Source organism: Convolutriloba macropyga, chromosome 13, assembly GCF_964194025.1.
Source record: "Convolutriloba macropyga chromosome 13, txConMacr16.3, whole genome shotgun sequence".
Classification (NCBI taxonomy): domain Eukaryota; kingdom Metazoa; phylum Xenacoelomorpha; order Acoela; family Convolutidae; genus Convolutriloba; species Convolutriloba macropyga.
In genome coordinates this window covers 10,067,254-10,092,621 of record NC_134480.1, presented here as the reverse complement: position 1 = coordinate 10,092,621, position 25,368 = coordinate 10,067,254, and the positions used below count along the sequence as shown (strand labels likewise).

Sequence of the window (25,368 nt, the reverse complement as noted above, 5' to 3'; positions counted from 1 at the left end):
TCTCCTTAAGAACCGTAAAAAAAGGCAGTATCCTAAAAGAGCGAACAAAAACTATCATTTCCTAAATGAATCGATCAAAAACAATCGAAAACGATCAAAAATGATCAATTTCTAAATTTATTGGTCAAAAACGCTCAAAAACGCTGAAAACGCTGAAAAAATCGGTCATTTCCTGTAACGTCCTCTGGTCAACAGGGGTTGCCTGATCAGTGATTTAAAAAATTAAAAAAAAAATTCTTGCCACGAACGTGAAACACCAGAGCTATCGGTTAAATTTCGCTAAGACCTTATCACGGTAAACCTAGAAAATTTTTTGACAACTCTTGTGTAAATCTGGGTGCCTGATGAAAGAATGTTTTTATGTGTTGACTCATTTTTTTAAAACGAAAATTTATGAATAGGTATCAGCGGAATTCTTATAATGTGTTTATTGCTTAGGTACGACCAGATTTGAATTCGGAGACATCTAGTGTAAAAACGTCAAGTTTGACAAAAAAAAGCAAAATTGAATCTACAGCGAGGCTAAGACTGCGTTCTTGGCAAAATTGTCACGCCTTGAAAATTTTTAAAGAGAAGGACAAGTTTTAGTTTGAAGATTCCGTAGATTTACCTAGAAACAACTCGATACAATTAATTTACATTGTCAGTTACATAGATAAAAGTCGTAGACAACTCACTCCGTAGATTCCCTTTTTGATAAACTCCCAATAATTCTCCGGTTTTTTCCCTCATTTCCCAGTGGAAAACCTACAATGATTCCAAGCGGCATTGGTAATTGGTCGTAAGTAATGGTAAGAACCTTAAGTTTTAGTGGAATCATTGGGATAATATTTGAGAAGTTACCAGGAAGAACGTGACCGCTATTGGGTAGCCATCAGGAATGAAAGGACCAATTTTACTTCGACTACCACTAATATTTCTATATTTTAAAAAATTAGTAAAATAGTAGGTTGGCGTCTTTTGAGTGCCAGGATTGTATCAGACTTTCCCGGTTATTCTGCTGCTTTTCCCGTTGTGACTAAATATCAGAAAAAAGGGGATATTTTCTAAGATAGATGTGTTCCCGGAGCTTCTGGTAATTTCTCGACGGAAAAATTGCAATTTGAAATTACCAGGAATGGTAGTTTTTACGGTCTTCCCGGAGGGATTTAGAAGAATCGAAGCACTAGGTAAGAGTGAATAGCTCCAATTTACCGATAATTTTTCATTTTACTTGATATCCTATAGCATGCTGAATAAATAAAGCTGGTTGAATTTTTTCTCCGCCAGTTGAAAAAAAAACGCTTTCCTCTATTATATTCAACCTCAGCATGTACACTGAGGCAGACTTTGATTGTGTCTTGATTTCCTTAAAGTTAAAAAGCAAAAAGCTGTTTATTTTTGCGCACGAAAGGATTTACTTAACTCTGACTGATTAACCAACTCAATAAAACATTTGATGTGAACTTCAATTATAACGATGATGAATAAAATAACACAGGAATCAATATTATACACAGGGTATCGATTTTCAGGAAAATGACTCCGCTAAGACCTCATGCGTTATTTAATGGAGAATGGGAGTATCACAGTATGTGATTGGTTAGGATTTGGGCATTATTGGTTTTTATCTGCTGTCTACAGAGTCAAGAACCCATCGGACATATTTTGCCAGATCACTAATAATATACTTGATAAAAATGTGATAAAAAAAATTGTCATTCGATGGCGCAGATCAGACAAAAAAATTATAGAAAGCGCCTCAATTACTCAAAATAAAGCGCATAATATCAGTTTCGTAATCAGCAAAACTCTCAAGCAGTGTTGTTTTAAAAATTTGATTGACAAAGCTGCATATCTTTAGATTAAAGTCTTCTAAAATGAAATTTTTACACTTTCCTCTGGCGGCAAATATTTCTATTCTGGACAACCGCAGTAGTAAAAGACGTTTGTTAATCCAGTGAACTTATTACACTTTGATTAGACATGCATGACCTGGACATTTCTGGCAAAAACATGAAACATGCTGCCTAGAAGTTGAAACCCCAACAAATTCTTGGTATATCTTGTCAACTTTTTATCACATTATATCTTAAAATTAGCTCTTTTTTGTGATTATATTTCTTTTTAATTAAATCTGCGTGGTCTCCATTATCTAATAATCTTGGTTTATATTGATCTAAATTTTAAATGTTTGCTGATTATTTCTTTTTGCCAATCTTAAGGTTATCTCCGATCTCTGACATTTCTTCCTCTCTCCCTCAGCCTTTTAACGTTTTTTAATTTCCTCGCGTTAATGAACTGCGCTCAAGTACCCTCCTGTTGATTTACATTGCTTACGAAAATACTCCCCTCTCATTGGGTGACTACAATAAGAATTCGGGCTTGTTTCTAATTCATCAAGAGATTGATTCAGCTCAACACAAGCGTCTAGGAAAAGTTATCTTCACATTGCGTCCCACTCAATCGGGTCGCTGATTATCAGCTCTTGGAAAAAATCTGGGTTCATTTTGATAGCTTTATTTGGTTGTTGCCCGATAAATTTTGTAATGTTAAAATTATAAACGGGTCCTCAGTGAGGCCTTCTCAATGTACCAATCCTATATAAACGGCCTAACATGTACGTACCACCGATTTTGTTTTCAGTCAAAAATTTCATTAAAGTGGGAAAAAGTAGGTTATTTTGTTGGTTAATAAAACAAAGATTTCATAAAAACCAAGATTGAGAAACTCAAATCAGAAACGGAGGGCAAAATTGGCCATTCAATATTGAACCCCATCCTCCTATAAAGTCTGCTAATTGATATAGATAGTCATAAAATATGTACCAAATTATGTCTGCAGGGTTATGTGTAGTGTGTTTAATACCAGGGAGTACCAATATTTGATTTACTGGGAACGAATATTATTGGTCCTGGAACCAGGTTTAACTTATGATCAAATTGAGGTTGGATATATTGCTTCTGCGACACCACTCGTGTACTTGAAAACAAGTTTTGCACAGAACAATATCCCTTCATCGTCACTTTTCTCCAATCGTCAATCGAATTATTTTAAAAGAGCCACAGGACTAAACACGAAATCATTCACACTAAAATGGACCCACTGGTTGTCCTGTTGTAGTAAAATTGTAAAAAATGTGAGTAATCTTGTCAAAATGAAACTTTCATGCAATTGACTTTTATATAAATTTTATATAATTTGGTGAATGTTGTGAGAAAATTCTTGAAAAAATTTGAGTAGCACTGTGGCAGAATACAGAAGCCCTCATTTCGCTGGTTTTTTTTCGACTGGCATTAGGAGTGCCGGTAGCACTAATGCCAGTCTGTTATCTAAAGAAGTGATCTACTATAAGCTCCAATTAGAAAACAAACATACGTTACCACTAGGGTACAACAAATTGTCTTTCAGTACTATTTCTCAGAACTAATATTTCAAAACTCAAAATCAAAATTTTATTATTTATTTTTATTGATGAAGTTAAATAATATTTAAATTCTACGATTAAAATTTTGGCCAACAAGGGGTAATCTGTGGACCCCAAAAAGTGGGGATGCAAAATTTAAAATGCCGAAAGCAGAAAAAGAGAATCATTGCTTGTTCTTCAGTTCTCAGCGCAGAATTCTGACGTTGAGTAGGGTCGAACTGTTAAGGCAAACACCCGCCCCGTTTTCAAATCGACGAGTTTTGTAGTACAGACTTTCCTAATAGTTTTTTGCAGTTCTTCCACGAGCAGGAAAAACAGCCGGAGGTGGAACAGAGGGCAATTGAGACTGACATTGACTCCATTTCGAAGGCTATAGATGAGGCTTTAGACTTTGCACAAGGTATTATTAAAAAAATTTCAGAAAAAATCCTTTTTCTTATCAAGTTGAAACCTTATTTCGCATTGAAAACTAATCGTATTCCTTGCAAGTTATGAATCCATTGATTATAATGCTTCATAACAGAACAATATACGAAATAGCTCCCTAATTTGGTCAGAGTGTTGTATTACAGGAAGCATGGGAAAATTGGGGGACCTGAATAAGGAGATCATTGTTGCAGTTGAGAATGCAGTTACAGCTAGAGAGAGGGCCAAGTTAGTACTACCCCGAAATAGTTATCCAATTTTCACCGATCCATTTTAGGTAACTCGCGTTATCTGCTGTGAGTGATATATGAAAGAAGAGAAGAATGGTTCTTTACTTGTACCGAAAGAGTGTCAACAAATAACCGTCAACAATTATAAAACAATAAAGACTGGAAAGAAAGTTAGGTATAAAAATTAATCTCAAATAACTAATGAAGTTGCATCAATCTTACTTTAAAAGAAATCAGATTATTTCATTTATTTGAGAATTAACTATTTCTGCCGCATTTCATCTCCCAATACGCGTATCATTCAGTTGATTTCAGCGCACTTTTTAACATTAAAGAGGTATATTTTTGTGACTAGGGGCAACCAGAGGTTGAAAAAACAGTTGGACAAGGCTAAAGAGGACATCCAACAACTTTCCGACAAACTGGTTGAAGTTCAGGCAGGTCTGTATTGTAAATTTTTTTCAGCTCCCAATTTCTTCTCAGAAATCAATTGAGTGTAGTCGCCATTTCCCCCTCCCCTCCACTCCCCTCCCCATCCCTAGCTTGATCTTCTGGGAGAGCAAAATGATCAAACATTGAAATAAAATCAGAAATTGCTAAAAGATCGCATTGCAGAACTGCGGAACTCTCCGAACTCGCGAAGCAAAATGAAAAATTTATTTAGTTGCGGCTTTCGAATTTGAAACGCAATTTCCATTAAAGTTAAAGCTTCAAACCAGATGGCGAGATAATTTTTTTGCCAATTTGACCAAGCAACAAGAAACACAAAACAAAAAATTTTTAAATGCTAGCTAGGTTGATCAGATAAAATTTTCGTTATTTTTCTAACAAAAAATCATAGGTCATTCCAAAGTTGGATTTTTTAAATGTCTCAGAACAGTACTTCCGGTAAAAGCACATCTTTTTCGGAGCATGAGATTTCCAAATTTACCCTCGATATGAAGACAATAAAAAGGCTCCATGGTGAGAGTCTGCACATAATGTTCGGACTCTGCAAAATTTCATATTTGGCTCAATTATTTACTAAATGAGAAAGAAATAGAAAATTTTGAAAATTCAAAAACCAATTGGTGTATGATTTTAAAAAATGGTTTAAACTCAAAGCAAAAAATGACTTAAGTAATGCCACATCCAATGCCACAAGTAAAAAATCCAATTACTCTCGATATGAAGACAATAAAAAGGCTCCATGGTGAGAGTCTGCGCATAATGTTCGGACTCTGCAAAATTTCATATTTGGCTCAATTATTTACTAAATGAGAAAGAAATAGAAAATTTTGAGAATTCAAAAACCAATTGGTGTATGATTTTAAAAAATGGTTTAAACTCAAAGCAAAAAATGACTTAAGTAATGGGGATCCCCACATTAAGGGATCAATTACACTTGCCATAAAATAGATTACGAGACAAGACAGACATCAAAACAAAAGACCTTAATTAGGGGAAAAACTCAAATCTGTTTATATTTCCAAATGCGCTCAAAAACGAAATTAGAAGATCAGGTTAAATTTAAATCAAACAAAACAATTTTACTTCAATTAAACATAGTTGTGATCTGTTTTCAAATGGACTAGCTAAAAAATCAACAAAAAGGGAGAAAAAAGGAGTGGGTTTCAAAAATCCATTAAATAGTTGTTTTTCAAGAATTTCGTTGGGAATTTTCCTTAACAAGACTTAATCAAATTCAGACAAACATTTAAAACAAAAAAGAGCAAAAAATGATATTTCTGAACACAAACGTTTTAAAAGTAAATAAAATTATCAGCTGTCTATTGAAAACAGTAAATAGGCTCACCAATATTTCCATAGGAAACCATTGAGACCTGTTATTATTCAAAATATATCACGAAACTACAAAAAGAAGATCAAATATACACAAAAGCCAAAAACTTCAATTAAAATTTGCAAGAAATTTATCAAAACAATTTAAACCGTAATCTATTCCTTGAACACCTATTATGTGTTCAAATAGCCTGGCATTAAACACCGCTGGACCTGTCAAAAAGGTCACTAGAGTAAAAACAAGTTAACAAAATTAAGCAAGAATCCAAAACTCATAAAATGTTTATAAAACATGCAGGATCAAAGTCCGAAACGAATAAGTTAAAACATATACGGCAATTGATTAAAGAGACTAAGCTAAAATTTTACAGATGCAAAATCTGCAAAGTGATGAAGTTCAAAAGCTCACGGGTATTGTTTTAAAGAATTACAACCAAAAACATAGATGACAATTATTATAAATCGAAAACAACAGATAGTCTAATTAAGACTTGATTATAAAACTCATTTGTACGTTGATCACTGAGGCTAATCCGTTAGAATGCAAGGAGAACAAAAAACGATATGCAGGAAAAACTCAAGAACTCATTAAATGTTTACGAAAACGTTGTCGGAGCCATTAAAAGCACGATCTTTTCTCTGGAAACCTGTAATTGGTTCTTTTAGCTTCATTGAAATATAAGTGCGATCTCTCGTGTAAATTGCAACTGACATATGGGAACTGATTTGTTTGTATTTGTCATAAAAGCAGAAGTGCCAACGTAATTAAAAATGGCAGCGCCCAAAAACTATCTGACTTAATCTTGGATTTAAAAATTCACGGTTAGACCAAATCTGTCCTTGCTCTCTCCTTGTCCTTTAAAATCTATTATTTGGTCCACGAATTAATGTCATAAGTAGTGTGGCTCAAAAATTTCAGTGCTTCAAAAACGAATGATGCATTTTGGATAATTTTTCATTTAATTTAGCAAAAATCCGACAGAAAATTATTTCCAGAAATTTTTCTCAGGAAGTGGAACTAAAACTCATTGAGTCTCATTTGAGTCTACAATCATTTTATGGCTTCTGGTCGAAAATTCCGGCAATTTCGGGAAAAAATGCGCCAAAAAATTGTTTTTGGATCAATTTTCCATGAAAAAAGCTCAATTTTCAAAAATTTAGCAAAAATAGTAGCCCAAAAAGTCAGATGAAACATCTCAACTAGCATCGTCTAATTCTTCTTCTAAAATTAAATCCGTCAAGCTCTTTCTTTTTTAATTTCAATTTGGTTTAGTAAACTTCGATAAAAAATTTGATCAAAAACTCCTGAAAATTTGAACAAAAACAACGGAAATCAGTAGAAATATATAATTTTAAGAATCGGTTACCTCTCAAAAAACAAAATTCTAAAACAAACTTTTTAGCTTCGTATTCTGCGCTTGGTGGGCTTTCTAATGATACCACTCACAACTCTCTGCGATCGACCGAAATTGACTGAACAAAAAAAACCGAAATGAGCATATGGTTCCTCTCTCCCACTAAGGTGGGGTCGGTACAATAACAATTGTAAGTTAAGTTTAAAGACAAAATTGCCCAACAAGACAAGCACACGACTTGATTAAGTTTCACGCGCGGAATTGTCATATATATATATATATATATATATATATATATATATATATATATATATATAAAAAGAAAATAGTTCGTATCTTTCCAAGAAGACGTCTGATGTTTCTGATGTTTTTTACTGACTGTATTAAAATAAAATTGACAGGCTGACAAACCGACACATAAATGTTTGACTTGGAGCTTGAGCATTCATTGTTTTCTAATTTTATTTTGATGAAAATTTTCGATGAAAGGAAAACAATCTCGTAATTGCAAGATTTGGGCCAAAAAAATTGGTTACAAATTTCACTTCGATTACCAACACTTATGCAACAAGAGTGATTCTCAAACAACCCACAATTGTACCTCAAACACTAATCAGCACAATTAATTGGGACCTAACCGGGCTCGGAAAAGCTACCTCCATGTCCGCGTTCCAGTGCGTTTATATTTTCACCTCAACCGAAGTACATTGGGCCATTCTGTCGAGTGAGGGGGCCACATAAATTTTATATTAAGCTGAAACAAATTCTATCGTTACGTTTAAATTGTTCACTAATATTTAGATAACTTAATAAGCATAATTTTGTTAACAGATTTTTTTGGATTTTTATTTAAGTTTATTTGCATTGTATAGTCTATTCCATAAATTTGAAATAAGCGAACGTTCGAAAAGGTCAAAAACAGGCAATTGAGCATCAAATTGGTCATTTGAATGTCAACGTTTTTTCCATGACGCTTATATTCATCAATTTTTTCTACATGTTTTAAATTTGAACTTTGACCTTTGAAATCATTCCAGTGGCTTTTGAAACGTTCGCTAATTTCAACTTTGTGGGACACGCTATAGTTACACATTACATTGCCCAGGTTGAGGTGTGCGTTAATGTTGAGAACCATCCAGGCCAATATCAGCCATGATTAGATCTAAATCGTTAATGATCAGACTAAAAACAGACTTTTGATTTTAAAAAAAATTACTTTGGAGGCAGACTCTACGGGGCTGCTGGACCATGTATTAAAACGCACTTTACCACCCCCCCCCCCCTCCCCTGCCTGTTTTTACTTCTCTGATCATTAACGCACACCTCAACATGGGCGTTAATAACAAAACTTAAAATCTTTGACAAGATTGATATTGGCCGCATTTTCCGTTTCAGAGTTGGACGAGAGACTGCAAGAGATGAAGAGAGTCCAGAGACAGAATGAGGAGCTCAAAGTACATGCTGAGAGAGCCAAGAAACTAGCCGAAGACCTCAAGGTACAACGAATTAACATTACTTAAACTAATTAACATTACTTAAACTAAATAACATTACTTAAACTAATTAACATTACTTAAACTAAATAACATTACTTAAACTAATTAACATTACTTAAACTAAATAACATTACTTAAACTAATTAACATTACTTAAATTGATTAACTTGTGATCAAACTATAGGAAAGAAAAAGACAGATCCGTCGCTTGATCATTAAGAAGTTTCACTTAAACCCACAGATAATAGAAACTGTTAAACTCAGTTAAAGTTAGCCACCCCACGTTTAGTTCATTAGTAGAATCAGAGGAGCTTCCACTTGATACGATCCGTGAAATCTTTCTAAGCTTTGCATTTATAGTGGCATTGTTATTGTTCAATTGTTGATGGTTGTACAACCATCAAGCATTAATTCACTAAATACCGGAGTCGAAAACAAGTCAACCTTGTAAGATCTTGCAAGATTCGTTCAAGATTCTTACAAGACGTTTTTAAATCTTACAGGATTATTACAAGATTCTTACATGATCTTACAAGATTAGATTTTTTCTTACAAGATTCTTACAAGATCTTACAAGATTAATTTTTTTTACAGGATTCTTACAAGATTAACTTTTTCTTACAAGATTCTTACAAGATTTTTTTCTCACAAGAATCTTGCAAGAATAACTATGTCTTATAAGATCTTATAAGATTAACTTTTTTGCAAGAATCTTGCAATATCTTACAATATTATCTTCTGTTGTCGACTTTCGTAGCTATACTTACAAGTAAAATTTGTTTCCAAATTATTGGCAATCTCACCATAAAGTAATTACTCAATTAATTTGTTTTTTTTTTGCAAAAAAGTCCAAATTAATGAAGGCATCTTATTGCAAACACTCTATAAGATGTAGCATTATTGGTAATGTTGATTACAAAATTTTACATTTCTGTTTTAAAAATTCATATCAAACATTGAGCATTATTTTTAACAAAACTTTGTTTAAATTCTACATTTGGTTTCGACTAGGGAATATTTTGATGTTTTATAGTTTTTGTTCATTTGATGTTTGTTTATGGTTTGTATTTCCATTTCATCTTCAGACCCCTGAGTCATACTGGGACTCAAACCAGCCTGGGGAAGTACTCAAGGTTGGTTATACACACAGATATAGATAGAGGGTATATACTCTTTATAAAAGTAGATACAAAACTGGTTATGTCCGCAAAAAATAATGCCGTCTGCTGAATGTTTTGTGGAATTTGCTAACCTAAAAAGCGCAGAATCGTTGCTGAACAGTTTTTTTTATCTCATTACGTTGTAATTTGCTGAAGTGAAGATTTTAAACAGAACAAAAATCTGCTCTATATTTTCGCATAAGTTTAGTTAGTTTTAATTAATTTGAAACTACAGGCCGCTGCGAAAAGGTATGATTTGACATATATATATATATATATATATATATATATATATATGCCCGGTGAAATGAAACTTGATAGCCTTGATAAGAAACCTACTTAATCATGGAAAATCTTGCCAAGATCTTGCCATGTTACATGGCAAGATAATATCAAGATATGTAAGAACTTGCAAGATCTTTGCATAGGTGTCAAGAAACAAGATCTTGGCAAGATTTCCAAGAAAGATTAACCATGATATGGCAAAGTGTACCAAGTATTAAAAATTCAATAGCACCCAGAAACATGAATTAGCACGAAATCATCAGATTAAGCAAGAATTATTAAGATTTATCAAGAATTAGCAAGAATTATCAAGAATGTCGGAAAATGCTGCTCCCGTTAGTTTATTAACCAACAAATGAGCCGCTTTTTCCAGTATATAATGTCGCTTTTTCCAAAATATAATGTCCAGGAAAAGAGCAATCACAACACTTTGATTACTTTTTACGCCTATCAATTACAGTGAAATTTATAGTGCCATGTTTAACCATGATCTTGGCAAGTTTAATCAAGAAATTTTCTTGATATTTCTTGATAATATCATGGCAAGATCTTACCAAGATGTACCAAGAATTTTTGTCCTATCAAGATCTTGGTAAGATAATCCATGTTTTGTCAAGATTGTCAAGAGCTTGCATGTCTTGGCAAGGTCTTTCAAGTTTCATTTCACTGGGTATATATATATATATATATATATATATATATATATATATATATATATATAAATATATATATATATATATAGAGTCGGCTATTTTACATTACCGGCTAAGTAGTAGCTCTGGTAATTATAGCAATAGGGTAAATTAAGTTGGCATTGGGCAAAATGGCAGATTGGGTATAATGGCATTGGGTAAAAGGGAATTTGGTAAGACCCCTCACCACTCGGATTTCGCATGCATAATTTACAACAACAGTATTTTCAATTGCCTTAAATAATATTAATTGATCAAAAGCTGAAAAAATAATGGTTTGAAACACCCTCTCTCCGTCTGTTAAGATTGTAATACAGGTGTCGCCTACTTATCCTAGTAAACTTTATAAACTGAGTCTAAAACTGTAGTTCGGAAGATTTAAATTCTTTATCATAAGCAACAGTAAGCCATATCAAGTAACGTATTAGCATTAATGTGTGAGCATTTAGACGTACAAAGCAACAAGTGAAAGCTTAGACGGCAAGGTTTTTTCGATGCTCTTTTACTGGTTTTTTGTCTGATGTCATTGACGTCAAAATCAGTTCGTATTCAATTGGCAATTGTCTAGAAAACCTAAAAATAAAGAGCCGAAAACCAACTTAATCGATACATATCATGGTTATATTTACTTAAAATTAGGTTAAATGAACTTTTTCGGAAATTTCTACGTATTTTAGAACGTATTTAAATCTTATTTGGAACGATTTATATGCACATTTGAATAATCGATTCTGATTGGCTAATAATATCTCGCTTACTTATTTACTTCTTAACATCCTCCGGCCCGGAAGAAGATGTTGGGAAAACTGGTACAAGTTTTACAAGCGGGCGGACGAGTGAACCGGTCGACGTACGTAAAACGGCGGAGCGCGCGACGCTATCGGAGCCGTAACGGAGTTCCACAATCCGAGCGGTTGGGTAGTAACCCCTAGGGTTGGTTTCTTCAACTATCCAAACCAAGTCACCGGTCTTAAAGTGATGCCCGGCAGGCGTCTGCGACTTAGAGCGTCGGTTCAGCGTCGGTACGTACTCTTTGATCCAACGGGACCAGATCGCATTAGCGTACGACTGCGCACGGGCGTAACGTTTACGATGGTCGAACTCATTATTGCCGACAACAGGCGGAATACCGGTAGAGTGTTCTCCTAAAAGAAAGTGGTTGGGCGTTAAAGCGTTCAAATTGCACGGATCAGCGCTTACGGGTGTTAAAGGACGGGAATTGAGAGCATTCTCCACGAGACAAAAGGTAGTATGCAGTACCTCATCCGTGAGGCGACGCGTGCCAAGAATAGTATACAACACGCGCTTGAAGCTGCGTACCAACCTATCCCAGATACCACCTTGATGTGGTGCGCTGGGTGGATTGAATCTCCACTTTATGCCTTTGTGAGCGAGCTCAGCTGCAATGTTGACAACGTTCCACTTTTCAATACTTTCTCGGAGTTCTTTCTCCGCCCCAATAAAGTTAGTGCCATTGTCCGACCAAATCATGGCAGGTGTACCCCTACGTGACACAAACCGCTCAACTCCCATAACACAAGAACTGGTGTCCATGGATGTAACTATCTCGACATGGACAGCGCGAGTAGTGAGACAGGTGAAGAGGAAGCCCCACCTTTTCTCAGTAGTACGGCGGACAGTAACATAAAATGGCCCAAAGTAGTCAACGCCAGTGTTCGTGAAGGGAGAAGACTGGTAAGCAAGTCTCTCCTTGGGTAAGTCAGACATGATTGGTTGCATAGTTACAGCTTGGAATTCGCGGCATCTCAGGCAGTGTGCTTTGATTGAACGCAAGGATGATCTTAGTTTCAGCACTGTATAGCGTTCCTGCACAATTGATCTTAGGTATTCAACGCCCTGATGATAATGCTTTACGTGCGTGTGTTCAAGGAACAGTTTTACAAACGGATGACGTGCATCTAAGATGATTGGGTACTTTACATTAAACCCAACTTCAGTTAACCGCTTGATGCGGCCCGTGGAACGGATTAGCCCATTTGGACTAATAAACGGTGAGTGTGGAGCAATTCGGCTACTCCGTTTAACGAATTTATTGTCAAGAAGATCTTTTCTTTCGGCTTCAAAAGACTCTCCTTGCACCAAGTACTGTAGATGACGCTCGGCTTCGTCAAGCTCAGTAGGGTCAGTAATGCTACCATCGGGGTTACGGTAGCCGGCATGTTTCGGCAAAAGCCGGAGAACGTATGCGGCAATGCGCAAGTACTTTTGATAAGAACTAAACTTATCAAATGGGAATAATGACGGAACGGGAGTTGTCTGTTTTTTAACAGATGTAGCGAGAGAGACAGTGTCTTCTATGATGACTGCTTGGTTGACGCCAAGTTTGATGTTATTAATGACGTCTTTGTTCGGTACGAAAGGGAAACTTGAGTTAGATAAGAAGTGTGGACCATTGACCCAACTGCTTAGTTGCAAAACCTCAGCGGACATTCCACGCGTGCCAGCGTCAGCTGGATTATCCTTAGTTGCGACGTGGTTCCATTGGTCAACGCTGGTATACTCCAAAATTTCACAAACGCGGTTTGCAACAAAGATCGGTTGCTTTTCATTAGAGTTTATCCACTGAAGAACGGTCGTGCTGTCTGTCCACATGAATACTTGGTTAACAGTTACAGTAAGTGCCTGAATAATTTCGTTCTTCAGCCGAGCGGCAAGTAGAGCTGCTTGCAATTCCAGTTTTGGGACAGTCATTACCTTCGTTGGCGCCACGCGCGCTTTCCCCAAAACAAACGCAAGCTCTGTTTTTATCTTGCCCGTAGGAGTTGTTACTCGGGCTCGAAGAAATGCAACGGCACTAAAAATATCCTGAGAACTGTCACCGAACATATGCAACTCTATATTATCAAAGGGTCCGCTAAAGTAACTTCGAGGAATTTTGATGTTTTCAAGCTTTGGTAAATCCGCTCTCCAAACCAAAAATCTTTGAACGATGTCCTGTGGGAGCTCGTCAACCCATTGTTGTCCTGTGACACGCCAGATGTCTTTTAAGAGCAGTCGCGCACCGACCGTAAAAGGTGCGACAAGACCAATGGGGTCAAAGACTTTCGAGACAAGACTTAGGACCAAGCGTTGCGTGAGGGACTTGGTGATAGCGCAGCTTGTACCCCTACTCACAAGTAAAGTGTCATTAGTATGATCCCACTTTAACCCTAGCACATGCGATGAATCCTCTTGACATGAAACAATAACCTTGGGCTCAGTAGATTGAGAGGAACCATCAATTCGATCAGCCAGATTTTGCACATTACTTACAAACTTTGTAAGCTTGAACCCACCGAGATGGAGAAGATGTACCAATTCCTTCGATCTATTGATGGCTTTCTCAGGAGACTCCACTGAGTCAAGGTAATCGTCCATGTAGAAGTTTTCAAGGACGGCTTTTGCAGCTTCGGGGTAAAACTTGGCATTGTCTCTCGCAGTGCGTTGTAATGCATAGTTGGCGCATGTGGGCGAGTCTTTAGCCCCGAATATATGGCGCGTATATTGATACACTACAACGTTAGTTGTGGGGTCCTCCCGCCACAGAAAGCGAAGTGATGGTTGATCTGATGGTAATACACCAACCTGTAGAAACATTCCCTCGATGTCGGCAGAGACGGCATATGGATGTTGTCGGAAGCGAAGAAGTAAGTAAATAAGGTTTTGGAGCAGATCAGGGCCAGTGAGCAAAGATTTATTCAGTGAGGCGTCATGAAATTTTGCTGCTCCATTGAGCACCCTACGCACCTTACCCGGTTTGTTCGGGTTTAAAACCGGATGGTGGGGTAGGTACCACTCTTTATCAGACCGGCTCTCAACCTTGTGAGCGTCCGGAACCTCGATTACATACCCTTTATTTAGGTCTTCCTTGATAGTACTAGTATACTTCTCTCTGAGGTCTTCATCCTTGGCCAAACGTTTTTCGAGAGATTTTAGTTGCACAAGGGATGAGAAGTAATTATTTGGGAGCTTGGTGTTATCTGCTGCCCACAGCATTCCGACATCGTATCTCAGGCCATTGTGTATGGTGGTACTCTCAAGGATTTCGTGAGCCCTTGCGTCTGCTGCAGATCTTGAGTCGACCTGCTTGTTTGCCCCGAATGATTCAATGTCATACCATGACTTTACTTGACTGGCTAACTCATTGTCTTGTTCGATATTCACTTTAAAGCACGTTGAGGTTAAACAAGAACTTGATGGTAACGGACCGCTTAAGACCCAACCTATGGGTAAGCGTACGGAAACGGGTGAACGCTTCTCATTGGCAGAGAAGTATTCTAACGGGCGGATGGCGTGATAGACATCTTGTCCGAGTATCATCTCAATGTCTTTATAGGAATATGTCACGGGATCAAGGACTGCTAAGTGTGGGTAAGTCTCCTGCAGGGCCTGTACATTAATTATATCAGAGCCGACGTTCAGACTCTCTTTAACGAAAGGGTTGACGGTGAATGGTTCGAAATCTTGTTGTTCTCTTGGTTTCACAGTAACTTCAACAACCCTAGTGTCAACTACTTCTTCGGTATTAATACCCTTGACAGTTAGCTTTAGTGTTTTACCGTGCAAACCGAGTCTATCTGCGAGACTACCGGCCACCCAAGAGTTACTGCAGGCGGTATCACACAAAACTAAAGCCTTGGTATCTAAACCGGACGAATTGACCAATTGCAATTCAGTCACCTGAAGGAGCCCCTTAACATCAGTAACAGATGACATTGTTGTGGTCTTATTAGGCTGGAGTTGACTAGAAGTTGCTTTACTTTGACCTGTGTTGCCAGAAGGTTGAATGGTATTGGGATATGTTGACTGTTTTGTTGGGAAAACCCTATCTGCTCCATGCAACAGTGTGTTATGCGAACTATTGCACCCCTCTGCTCGGCACTTTCTTGGTTGAGGGCACTGGCGGAACGTGTGCTTCTCGCGTAAGCACGAAAAGCAAAGTTTATTATCCCCCACCAACTTAGCTCTCTGGGTTGGAGTCTTTTCCTTGAAAACTCGACACTCCCATAGCCGGTGGTTACCTTTGCATACAATGCACCGAGAGTAAGTGTTTGTGGAAGAAGATGGAATTTGCTTCTTTGTGTCCCTTTGTTGTGAGTTTGATGCAAACACTTTTGAGGCTGTTTTGGTCTTTGTTACTGAAATGCTGTTATCTTCAGGCCTTGCCTTGGTTGCGCTTTGTTTCATAAGATCATGGGCCTCAGCCTTTTCTTTGAGCCAATCGTTAAAGTCAAGGAGGGTAGGCTTAACCCAGTGCTTCTTAACCGTAAAGAGCGACCATGACTCTTTCATGTTTGGTGGTAACTTCTGTACCGCTTGGGTAAGTAGGGAAGCGCTTTTCAAGTCAGCATCATATGATAGTGACTTTAAAACCCCAACGAGGCTGGATATGGCTGCAGAATAGTTAATGATGTTATCACTATTGTGCATTTTGAGAGGCGGAAAATTGCTTAGTTTATCCAAGTGTGCACTTACGACTGCCTGTGGCTGGCCAAATTTACGTTCTAAAGTCCTTAGTGCATCCTTGTACATTAAACCACAGTAAGCAAACTCGGTGATTGCAATCTTTGCTTTACCGGTGACGAGGGTTTTGAGGTATGACAATTTAACGTCATCAGTTAGCGATTGCAAGTCAATGGCGCTTTTGAATTGACCATACCACTCATGCCACTTTAATGGGTCGCCATTAAACTCTGCAAGTTTCCACTCGGGCAAAGGGTCGTTTCTCTTGCTTGTTATTGCATCAACTAATTCCCTAATCAATGACGAATTGTCCGGTATCGGAGGGGCAGGTGCAGATACCTGCGGACCGCTCCAACTCAACGGGGTGGGCCCAACATAAGGATATGTTGGCTGAAAAACCGGAATGGCTAGACTAGGTCCAACATTACTAGCAGTCGCGATCAGGTTTTCTTGCTGTGCACCTGACGGTGATTGCATATCAATCAAAAGGGGTGAAGTCGAATATATTCGTTGTGGAATATTAGTGCTTGAGGGTGCGATATGGTTGTGTACATTTGGAGGCAGACTATTCACGGTGGTCGTGTCTTGGTTGACTATTGACGGTCTGTGCTGTGGAAACCGCCAATGACTCATATTTGGCACAAAGTTTTGGCCAAGAGGAATAGTGGGCATATTTGGGACAGGAGGAGCAACAGAACGTACGACTTTGTGTACTCGGTTATTATTATTTTGAAAAGTTTCGTTGACGAGAGGCTGATTACTCAAAGGGGCGTGTGAAATGGGAGCAGTGAGGTTAGGTGCGAAGACTGGGTTTGGAATGGGAAGGACGTTAAGATGAGCGGGTTCGGAGTTGTGCTGTTGAATGTTTAGACTTGGTGGGGCGCTTGGGTGCAAGGGAACGTTTATTGCGGGGGCTGGATGATTTGTTGTCGGAAAAGGAGGAAGAGTGGCGTTTGGTGCTCGGGGGACAAAATTAATTTGTTGTCGGGAGCATATTCGCTGGGCCGAATTATTCTTGGGTAGACTTGATGTTTCAGGTCCCCTGGATTGTGAAATTTGAAGTTGTGCGTTCGGAAATAACTCGGATGCATTATTTTGATTAAATTGCGGTGCAAACGGCTGTGGTGGAACGGGCTGCTGAATAGGGGGTGAAGAAGCCCCTGGGGCGTGTACAGAAGGCGGCTGACTATCCGTGGTTCCTTGGTTAGTTATGCTTGGGAGCGCCGTGCCTTGCTGGCCTGTTTGATTCATTTGCGCCCTTAGGTGCGCCTGGTACAACGCCTGTGTGTTAGCAGCAGCCAAAAAATTTTCAGGTGGAGTATAATAGGGGTCGAGTTGCTGCAAGGTCTCATTGCTTAAAATGTAATTGCCTCGACAATTTTTTGGAATGGAATGCCTTGAAATATCAGTGTTATGATCTTCCACTGTTTTGCCGTTGTTGTGGCTAGGACATTCTGGAGGGTCAATCGTAACCTCTGGTTCACTAGTTTTCTCCTCAATGTGAAAACTTAAAGCAAGTGAGGTGTTGATCCAGTCTTGGACAGCCTTTTCACTTCTCATTGAGCTCCTGGCACTTGCAGTTGTTTCAGATTGGCTACCTTTAGAAACGGCGTCCAGCAATTCAAATTCTTGCAGAGTTGCCTCTGCCAAACGTTTCCTGTTGTTTTCCTCCAGTTCATCTAATTCCATTCGCTTTTTCTGTTTAGCAAGACGAATGGCTGCCTCATTCTGTTTTTCAATTTCTTCGCGCTTCATTTTAGCAATTACGTAATCATGTTTGCACTGACTAGATGTTTTTGAGGAGGTCATAATTGAGGGAAGTCTAGAACGAATGGAAGCCCTTGGTTCCTGGAACTCGCTAACTTTATCATCAGCAGAGTTGATGTAGTTTCGTGCTGATGTGAGTATCTTGTCATTCTTAGTTGTCATTGCTTCCAAGTAAGACTCTAATGAAGGAACAAGTGCACTTGGATCCTCCGTTTTTCCAGCAAATGCAATCAGGTCCTCATTTTTGTCTACAACTGTCATAAATGCTTCGTTGCACTTTGTTACTAGGCGTTCAACTTTCACTCGCCTACTTTGATTATTTAAACAATGAAGGATATCTTCATGTATAGCATGCAATTCAGCTTCACGCTTTGACCTGGCAGCGTACAACTTTTTGACTTTTTGATCAAGACTATTAGACATCACAATGTTATTTTTTTTCAAAGACCAGCAAAACTACCACTGCACACGGTTATCTATTATATGCACACTCCAAACAATTTAAACCCACGCAAATAAAACCCAACGCAAAAGACACCAAACATAGCACACTGTAGACAGTCTGTAAAACAAACCGCCCAAAGAGCAAAAAAGGTCGTCGAGCACACAGTGCCCGACAAAAACAGAAGTGGGGCGCTGAACGCTATGCGCTCAACGCGGAGGGAGACAAAAGACACACGGGAAGTTGAGCGAGCAACGCGCGACGAAACGGAGACATTACGGACGGGAAGCCGAGCGAGCAACGCGCGACGCAACGGACACGGGACAGACGAGAAGTCGAGCGAGCAGTGCGCGACGGAGCGGAAACGGGACGTGCGGGAAAGCGAGCGAAAAACGCGTGCAACAACGAAACGGGACGGTGGGAAAGAACGGGCGGGAGAAACTATGTTAGCAGACCGCTGCAAAAAACTCAACCAAACAACCTAGCCGTAACTCCAGAACAAACTTAAGTCACACCCTAGGAAGAAAGAGAGAAGATACTGCAAGACAATCTAACATAGTTCAATATGGGGCTTAATATAACAACAAATTAATTTACGGCAATGCAGTAGTACACTAAAAGGATGAACAAATCGAGAAATTTTCTAGCCGTAACTCCAGAATAAACTTAATTCACATCCTAGCAAAACCCAAATCGTAACAAACAATCAGCATACTAACGTTATTAAACAAACTACAGCAAAATTGAATAAACTACAATAGTGTGTTTGTAGACTAAGATAGTTGGAAAAGTCGAGAAACAATCCAGCCGTAACTCGAGAATAAACTTAAGTCACACCCTAGAAGGCAATAGGTCTAAACCAACTAGCAATCGTACAGGTACACACAAACATACAGCAGCAAAATCAATATACTACAACAGAAGGGCTAGTAAATTAGTAAAGTTGAAAAGTCGAAGGACAATCCAGCCGTAACTCGAGAATGAACTTAAGTCACACCCTAGAAAGCTATAAGACCTAAACAACAAACCAGCATACTAGCATACTCAACATACTACAGCAAAAACAACAACATACTTCGTCACATATGACATACTACACTGAAATCTGGAAAAGAAGCGGAAGAAAACGAAAAGCGAAGTTTTGGGAGAGCGACGTTATTGAGAAAAAAAAATCGTAACACGGAAAACTAAAAAGCGAAAGGACGAAAAGTACGCGGGCAAAACGGTTCATAAACGATCGACGAGAAAAATTATGGGAATTCGATATTTTTTTTGTAAGCCGGAGGTTGTGAAAATTTTCACAACTTTTTTGTGTTTACGAACCTTCTTGCTGGAAAATTAATTTTTTTTTGACAAATTTGTCAAAATTTTATGCTTTTGTTCAATTTTTTCTATTTTTGGTCAACATTTCTGCAATTTTTTGAATGCGGAACGGTAATCCAGTAAATTGGGCGGTTTTATGCCTGAAAGTACGGTTTTTCAATATTCTATATTGATATTCTATGTTTTTTGATTTGCATCAAAATTGACCAAAAATTTTCAAAATTGGACAAATTAGCATAATTTTCTTTCAATTTTCTCTTTATCAGAGGTTATTTTTGATATACGAACCGACTATATCAATTTTCTCGAATTTTTGGTGAATCTACCAAAAATTTTCAAAATCGATGTTTTTTTGTCTCAAAAATTGTGCGCCCCCTTACCAATGTTTTCTACAAAATTTAGTTTAACTCTACTACACCAATGTCAGAAAAAATTCACGGGGTGGGTTTCTTGCCGTCTAAACTCCGATAAGTAAATTAAGGCACAAATTTATTCCAAAATTTATAGTTCTGTCTTACAGTTTTTTGCTACTTGACTTTACCCGTCGGATTGTTCCTCCGTCTTTTGTTCCCTGTGTCAAGGCCAGTCAGCACTGTCAATCGTTTGCACAATCTTTTACCAACACCGACAATTAGGTCCTTTCGGTAAAGAACTTGTAAATTGTTGTTCCACTTCACAGCTTCGATCTTCTATAATGTCGAGAAAAGGGTTGACGTTGCTGTCTTTTGCGTCATTTTCATCGAAATCTATGATGTTCCAATTCGTGTTGCACAGTCGATGCGTCCCATGCGCTGTGATCAACACCTTTGTTTATGACGTCACTGTTATTGGCGAAATACGATGTGTTTTCAGATAGATTTTCTTGTAACTGTTCAGTTTGGCTCACTGTAGTTTCAGGCGATTGATAAATAGATTGGTAAAGACGGATATATTTGATGTCAGTTTAGTTGGGGTCGAGAATCGATCAGTCAGATTTGGTCCACTTTCTGATGTTCATAATAGGGCCATTGCTCTTCTATTTATTAAACCGGTCGCGGCACCATATAAACTCAGTCTAAAACTGTAGTTCGGAAGATTTAAATTCTTTATCATAAGCAACAGTAAGCCATATCAAGTAACGTATTAGCATTAATGTGTGAGCATTTAGACGTACAAAGCAACAAGTGAAAGCTTAGACGGCAAGGTTTTTTCGATGCTCTTTTACTGGTTTTTTTGTCTGATGTCATTGACGTCAAAATAAGTTCGTATTCAATCGGCAATTGTCTAGAAAACCTAAAAATAAAGAGCCGAAAACCAACTTAATCGATACATATCATGGTTATATTTACTTAAAATTAGGTTAAATGAACTTTTTCGGAAATTTATACGTATTTTAGAACGTATTTAAATCTTATTTGGAACGATTTATATGCACATTTGAATACTCGATTCTGATTGGCTAATAATACCTCGCTTACTTATTTACTTCTTAACAAACTTAGTCGTCTCTTAAGTTTGCCTACTCATACCTGTCCACGGCCTGTAATGAACTATTTAATTATAAAATTGCGGAAGATTATTGTAGAGAATTTACTCAATTAGCTCAACTGGTGCCCTATACTTTAAAAGGTCAGATTGCTTAAAAGAGTAAAAAAAAAACACGTTGCTTTTTGTGCAGGTTCTTGACAGCTTCGAGAATGTTCTGGTAATTATTTTGAATTAGATTGTGAATGAAAATCTGTCTCTTTATTCGAAAGTCCTGTACTCTTCTCTTTTCTGATTGGCCGAGCACGACTGAAAACAAATGAATGAATGAACGAATTGCGACAAAAGCGAAGCATGTGTGATTGGTTATTGAAATAGCATAAACTGTGTTAATTTTTCTTGTTTATGTGGCTCTTTTTAAACGAACCAGGCTATATTGCGGTTCGAGACCTGAATTGCTGCATGTCTGTTTCCAGGCGGTGTAATTTTGAAAGCACGACGTTAGACGTTATTACATTTTGTGGAATTAAAGAGGTAAAATGTACCAAATAGTCAACTTTAGTTGGAAGGGGCACTTGATCGTAATGGTCTATGAAAATAAAATGCTTCATCGATGGAAATTAAAGAGAACCCAACCCGGAAACTCAGGTTTGGTAATTTCAATAAAAACTTTTCAACAAGAGTGAAATTTAGGAGAAGTCACGTGAGGTTGACATGGTGAGGAGTGAACTGGAAACTGTACAAGAGGAGATGAAGGAGAAAGATAAAGTTATCCAGGGTCTAAACCAGGAGATAAACAGACTGGAGGCAGAGAAGGAACAGATAAGGGAGGAGATGCACTCTGTCATCGCTGTCAAACAAGTTAGGGATCTTTTCAACAATTGCCCCCCCCCCTTTTGGTACCTAGTCGAATCGCCAACTCTTCTGAGCTACACTTTACCACGATATTACTTGGCCTACAGTTTAGATAGCCGAATAACATTTTAAGCGCAATTGCGGACGCTGTTCATGGCCCAAGTTAGCAATATAATGCAAATATTGAAAGTTCTTACACGTTAACCACTTTATGTATACCAGAATTGTGGGTTCTTAGCTTAAAAGTTAACTATGTAGGCTTATCCCTGGTAAGCAACTGAAGATTCCAAAAAAAACCTTAATTCTGTTTCTCCTCTCTCGTAGAGAAGTTCGGAGAAATTTACTTCTGATTATGTTCTAGAACGGCTGAAAACGGTTATCTCCTTTAAAAAAAACGGTGAAAAACTCTCATTTCTTACGTTTAAAAAAGGATCAAATAACTGTCATTTCCTAAATAAACAACGGTCAAAAACTGTCTTGCCCTAAAAATAACGCTCAGAAAGTGTCCTCTCCTTAATATACCGCTTAAAAACGATCATTTCCTATTTCGAAAAAACAATCAAAACCGTTCAAGACGAACAAAAAAACATAAGGGCTTTGACCGTTTTTCCCTAAAAATACCGATCCTTAAAAACTATCAATTCTTATGTTTTTTTGGGTAAAATTCAACAGGGGCTCAGAAAGCATCAGCGAACTGATTGTGACCCCTTCCATCTTTAAAGCGGACTATCCTCAGCCCTGCGTTTCAAGCAAGCGATAATGGAACTGAAGCGCCCGCTAGTCACTCGAGAGCATTTCGTGCGACGTTATTCGGTTATATTAGAGAAATGCCATGGCCTGCTTTAAATCGTAAAACATTGTTGGCGAATTTTGGTTTTGTCCTTTTCAAAAACTTCCGGTTTATTTCTAGGATACAATAGAGGCTTTGGAAGAACAAATCCGTGAGATGGAGTTACAACATGTGAGAGATATGGATGCTTTAAAAGCAGAATATGAGGAGCAGATGGAGAATCAGAGACAACAGATGGAGGAACAACTGCAACAGGAGAGGGAGGCTATGGCACAACATGCTGCGCATGTACAGGTAGTCATACATTACAGTTTATACCGGACACGCCGAAACGATAGAGGAAGTGGTTCGGTTCCCAGTGGGAGTTTTTCCTTCCAAATAGTTTTTCCCCGACTTCTAAAATTTTTACTGCAAGAGAATAAGAGTAATCAACAAATTTCAAAAACTTACGCTTGATTTTCTAAAGTGCGTCTTGTACAGTAAAGGCATCAATCATTATCCAAAAAAGCTATTTGACTAGCTTGGAAGAAAGGTAGCGTTTGCAGCTCAGATTGACCGGTTTCTTGTCCTCAGCCTTCCAAAATCTGACATTATGTGCGTCTACCGGCACCAAGAAAAACTAGTTGTAAAGAATGTTACTGCTATTTCCCACAGTCATGAGAGAGCTTAAATTTAGTGTAAGTAGTTTCCACCCGGCACTTAAATAGCCTAAAATGGAATATACTTCCATACTATTACTAGTTGCATTCGGGGGGAGAGGGTTCCACAAAATTTTTATCCTTTATAAACTGAAGTGAATTCCGATAACTAAGATAAGCCCATCAAAATTTCATTGAAAATAATTGCTGCAAAGTGAGCTTGAAAAAATAGATTTTGCACTGTCGTAAAAACTTTTAAGTACCAATAGTGGAAGTGTTTTCAACATTCAGAACATGAAAATCAGTATCAGAATTTATGCAAATAATTTATTGCCCACAAATAATGGGCTGATTGATCAGTTTCCCAAACAAGAACAGAAAAAACAATAACAAATCTTCCTCATTAAATGCGAAAAAAATACGCATCTTTTATTCCAAGTTTAATATTTATTTTTATTATAGAAAAATCCGCAACTTTTCGTCTCTTAAACTTTCACGTTTTGAGGTTTTGTGGATTGTGCTTCCCTTTTCATTCAATTATGTTTGGTGCTATTTTGTGCTGTCTAGTTAGTAACTTCTCGAGCCAAACCACAAATAGGCGAATTCGGCTTCTTTAAAAAATGATTTCTTCTTCCAGTACATGACAGCGTAATGTGCGCTCACCAAGAAAGTGAAATCAAGTTACGGCATTTTCAGAATGGGTTACAACAAAGACGGTTCTGTGACGGCAAATAGATCCCATTTTTCAACTTCCAAGTTAAAAATCGAAAACACTGACTGAAATTTTTGTAGAGGTCACCACTTTTTCATTTACAAAGATTGTTAGTTCGTTTTACTCGTAAAATGTACTAAGATAGGAAAAGTAAAATCTGGTCACAATTATTTACTAAAATGGTAGACACGCGTAGATAAACGGTAGGCATTAGGTAGCGGTAGACGCACGTATGGGTTTTTAAATCTTTATGCTTAGATTTTGAAAATCATCAGCTATTAAAATGGTGCTCGAAATATTCTAAGAAATAATCATAAAAAGCTAACGTTTAGGGTTTAGTGTTCATTAAGAATTATTTTACCTTGGTGTTGTAAAAAAACCAATATTTTCTATTAGTTCACGCTAATTTTACTTTAATATATTACAGCTGTATTCCATCTGGAATAATTTTAAAAAAACCATTCAATGATGCTTCGTGTGTTTCTTCCAGATATTGCAAGCAAAACATTATTCAGAGCACACCTTGAAAATATGCGTTTGATTGTTGAGAAGCAAATTTCGTTTTCAAACAATTACTTAAACTTTGTAATTATTTGAAAAATAGATCACAGGCTGTATCTAAAACAACAACAAAATCGTAATTTTTTCATGTGCCCTTGATGATTAGCAAAATTAAAGAACCCCCAACCGCAAAAAAAAACAAAAAAGGGACACACTTTCTTCAATATATTCTGACAATAAAGCTGATAAAACAGTCTTTCGTTAAGGATTCAATTCATAATAACGTATAAAGCAACTTTTTAATTTCGTTAATATAAAGCAACATATAAACTCATCGATGATAGCAACGTATTAAGATTGTAACGTACATAGCAACAAGTGAGATTTTAGACGGCAAGGTTTTTGATGCTCTTTTACTGGTTTGTTGTCTGATGTCATTGACGTCAGAATCAGTTCATAATTGATCAAAAATCGTCTAGAGAACCTAAAAATATTAAGCCGAAAACCACTTAATCCGTTCATATCGTGGTTATATTTACTTAAAATTAGGTTACACGAAGTTTTTCCGAGCTTTCTACGTA

At 37.6% G+C, this 25,368-nt stretch overlaps 1 protein-coding gene across 1 annotated transcript in view; it reads left to right on the top strand.

The window, feature by feature from the left end:
- LOC142351616 (uncharacterized) overlaps nt 1–25,368 on the top strand; it is a 117,690-nt gene that overhangs the window by 7,215 nt on the left and 85,107 nt on the right. Inside the window, exons 5-11 of the mRNA XM_075403754.1 lie at nt 3,701–3,806; nt 3,979–4,060; nt 4,418–4,503; nt 8,595–8,695; nt 21,485–21,511; nt 21,985–22,152; nt 23,057–23,230. Of these exons, the coding sequence (XP_075259869.1) occupies nt 3,701–3,806; nt 3,979–4,060; nt 4,418–4,503; nt 8,595–8,695; nt 21,485–21,511; nt 21,985–22,152; nt 23,057–23,230 (744 nt within the window). The remainder of the gene's footprint in view (nt 1–3,700; nt 3,807–3,978; nt 4,061–4,417; nt 4,504–8,594; nt 8,696–21,484; nt 21,512–21,984; nt 22,153–23,056; nt 23,231–25,368) is intronic.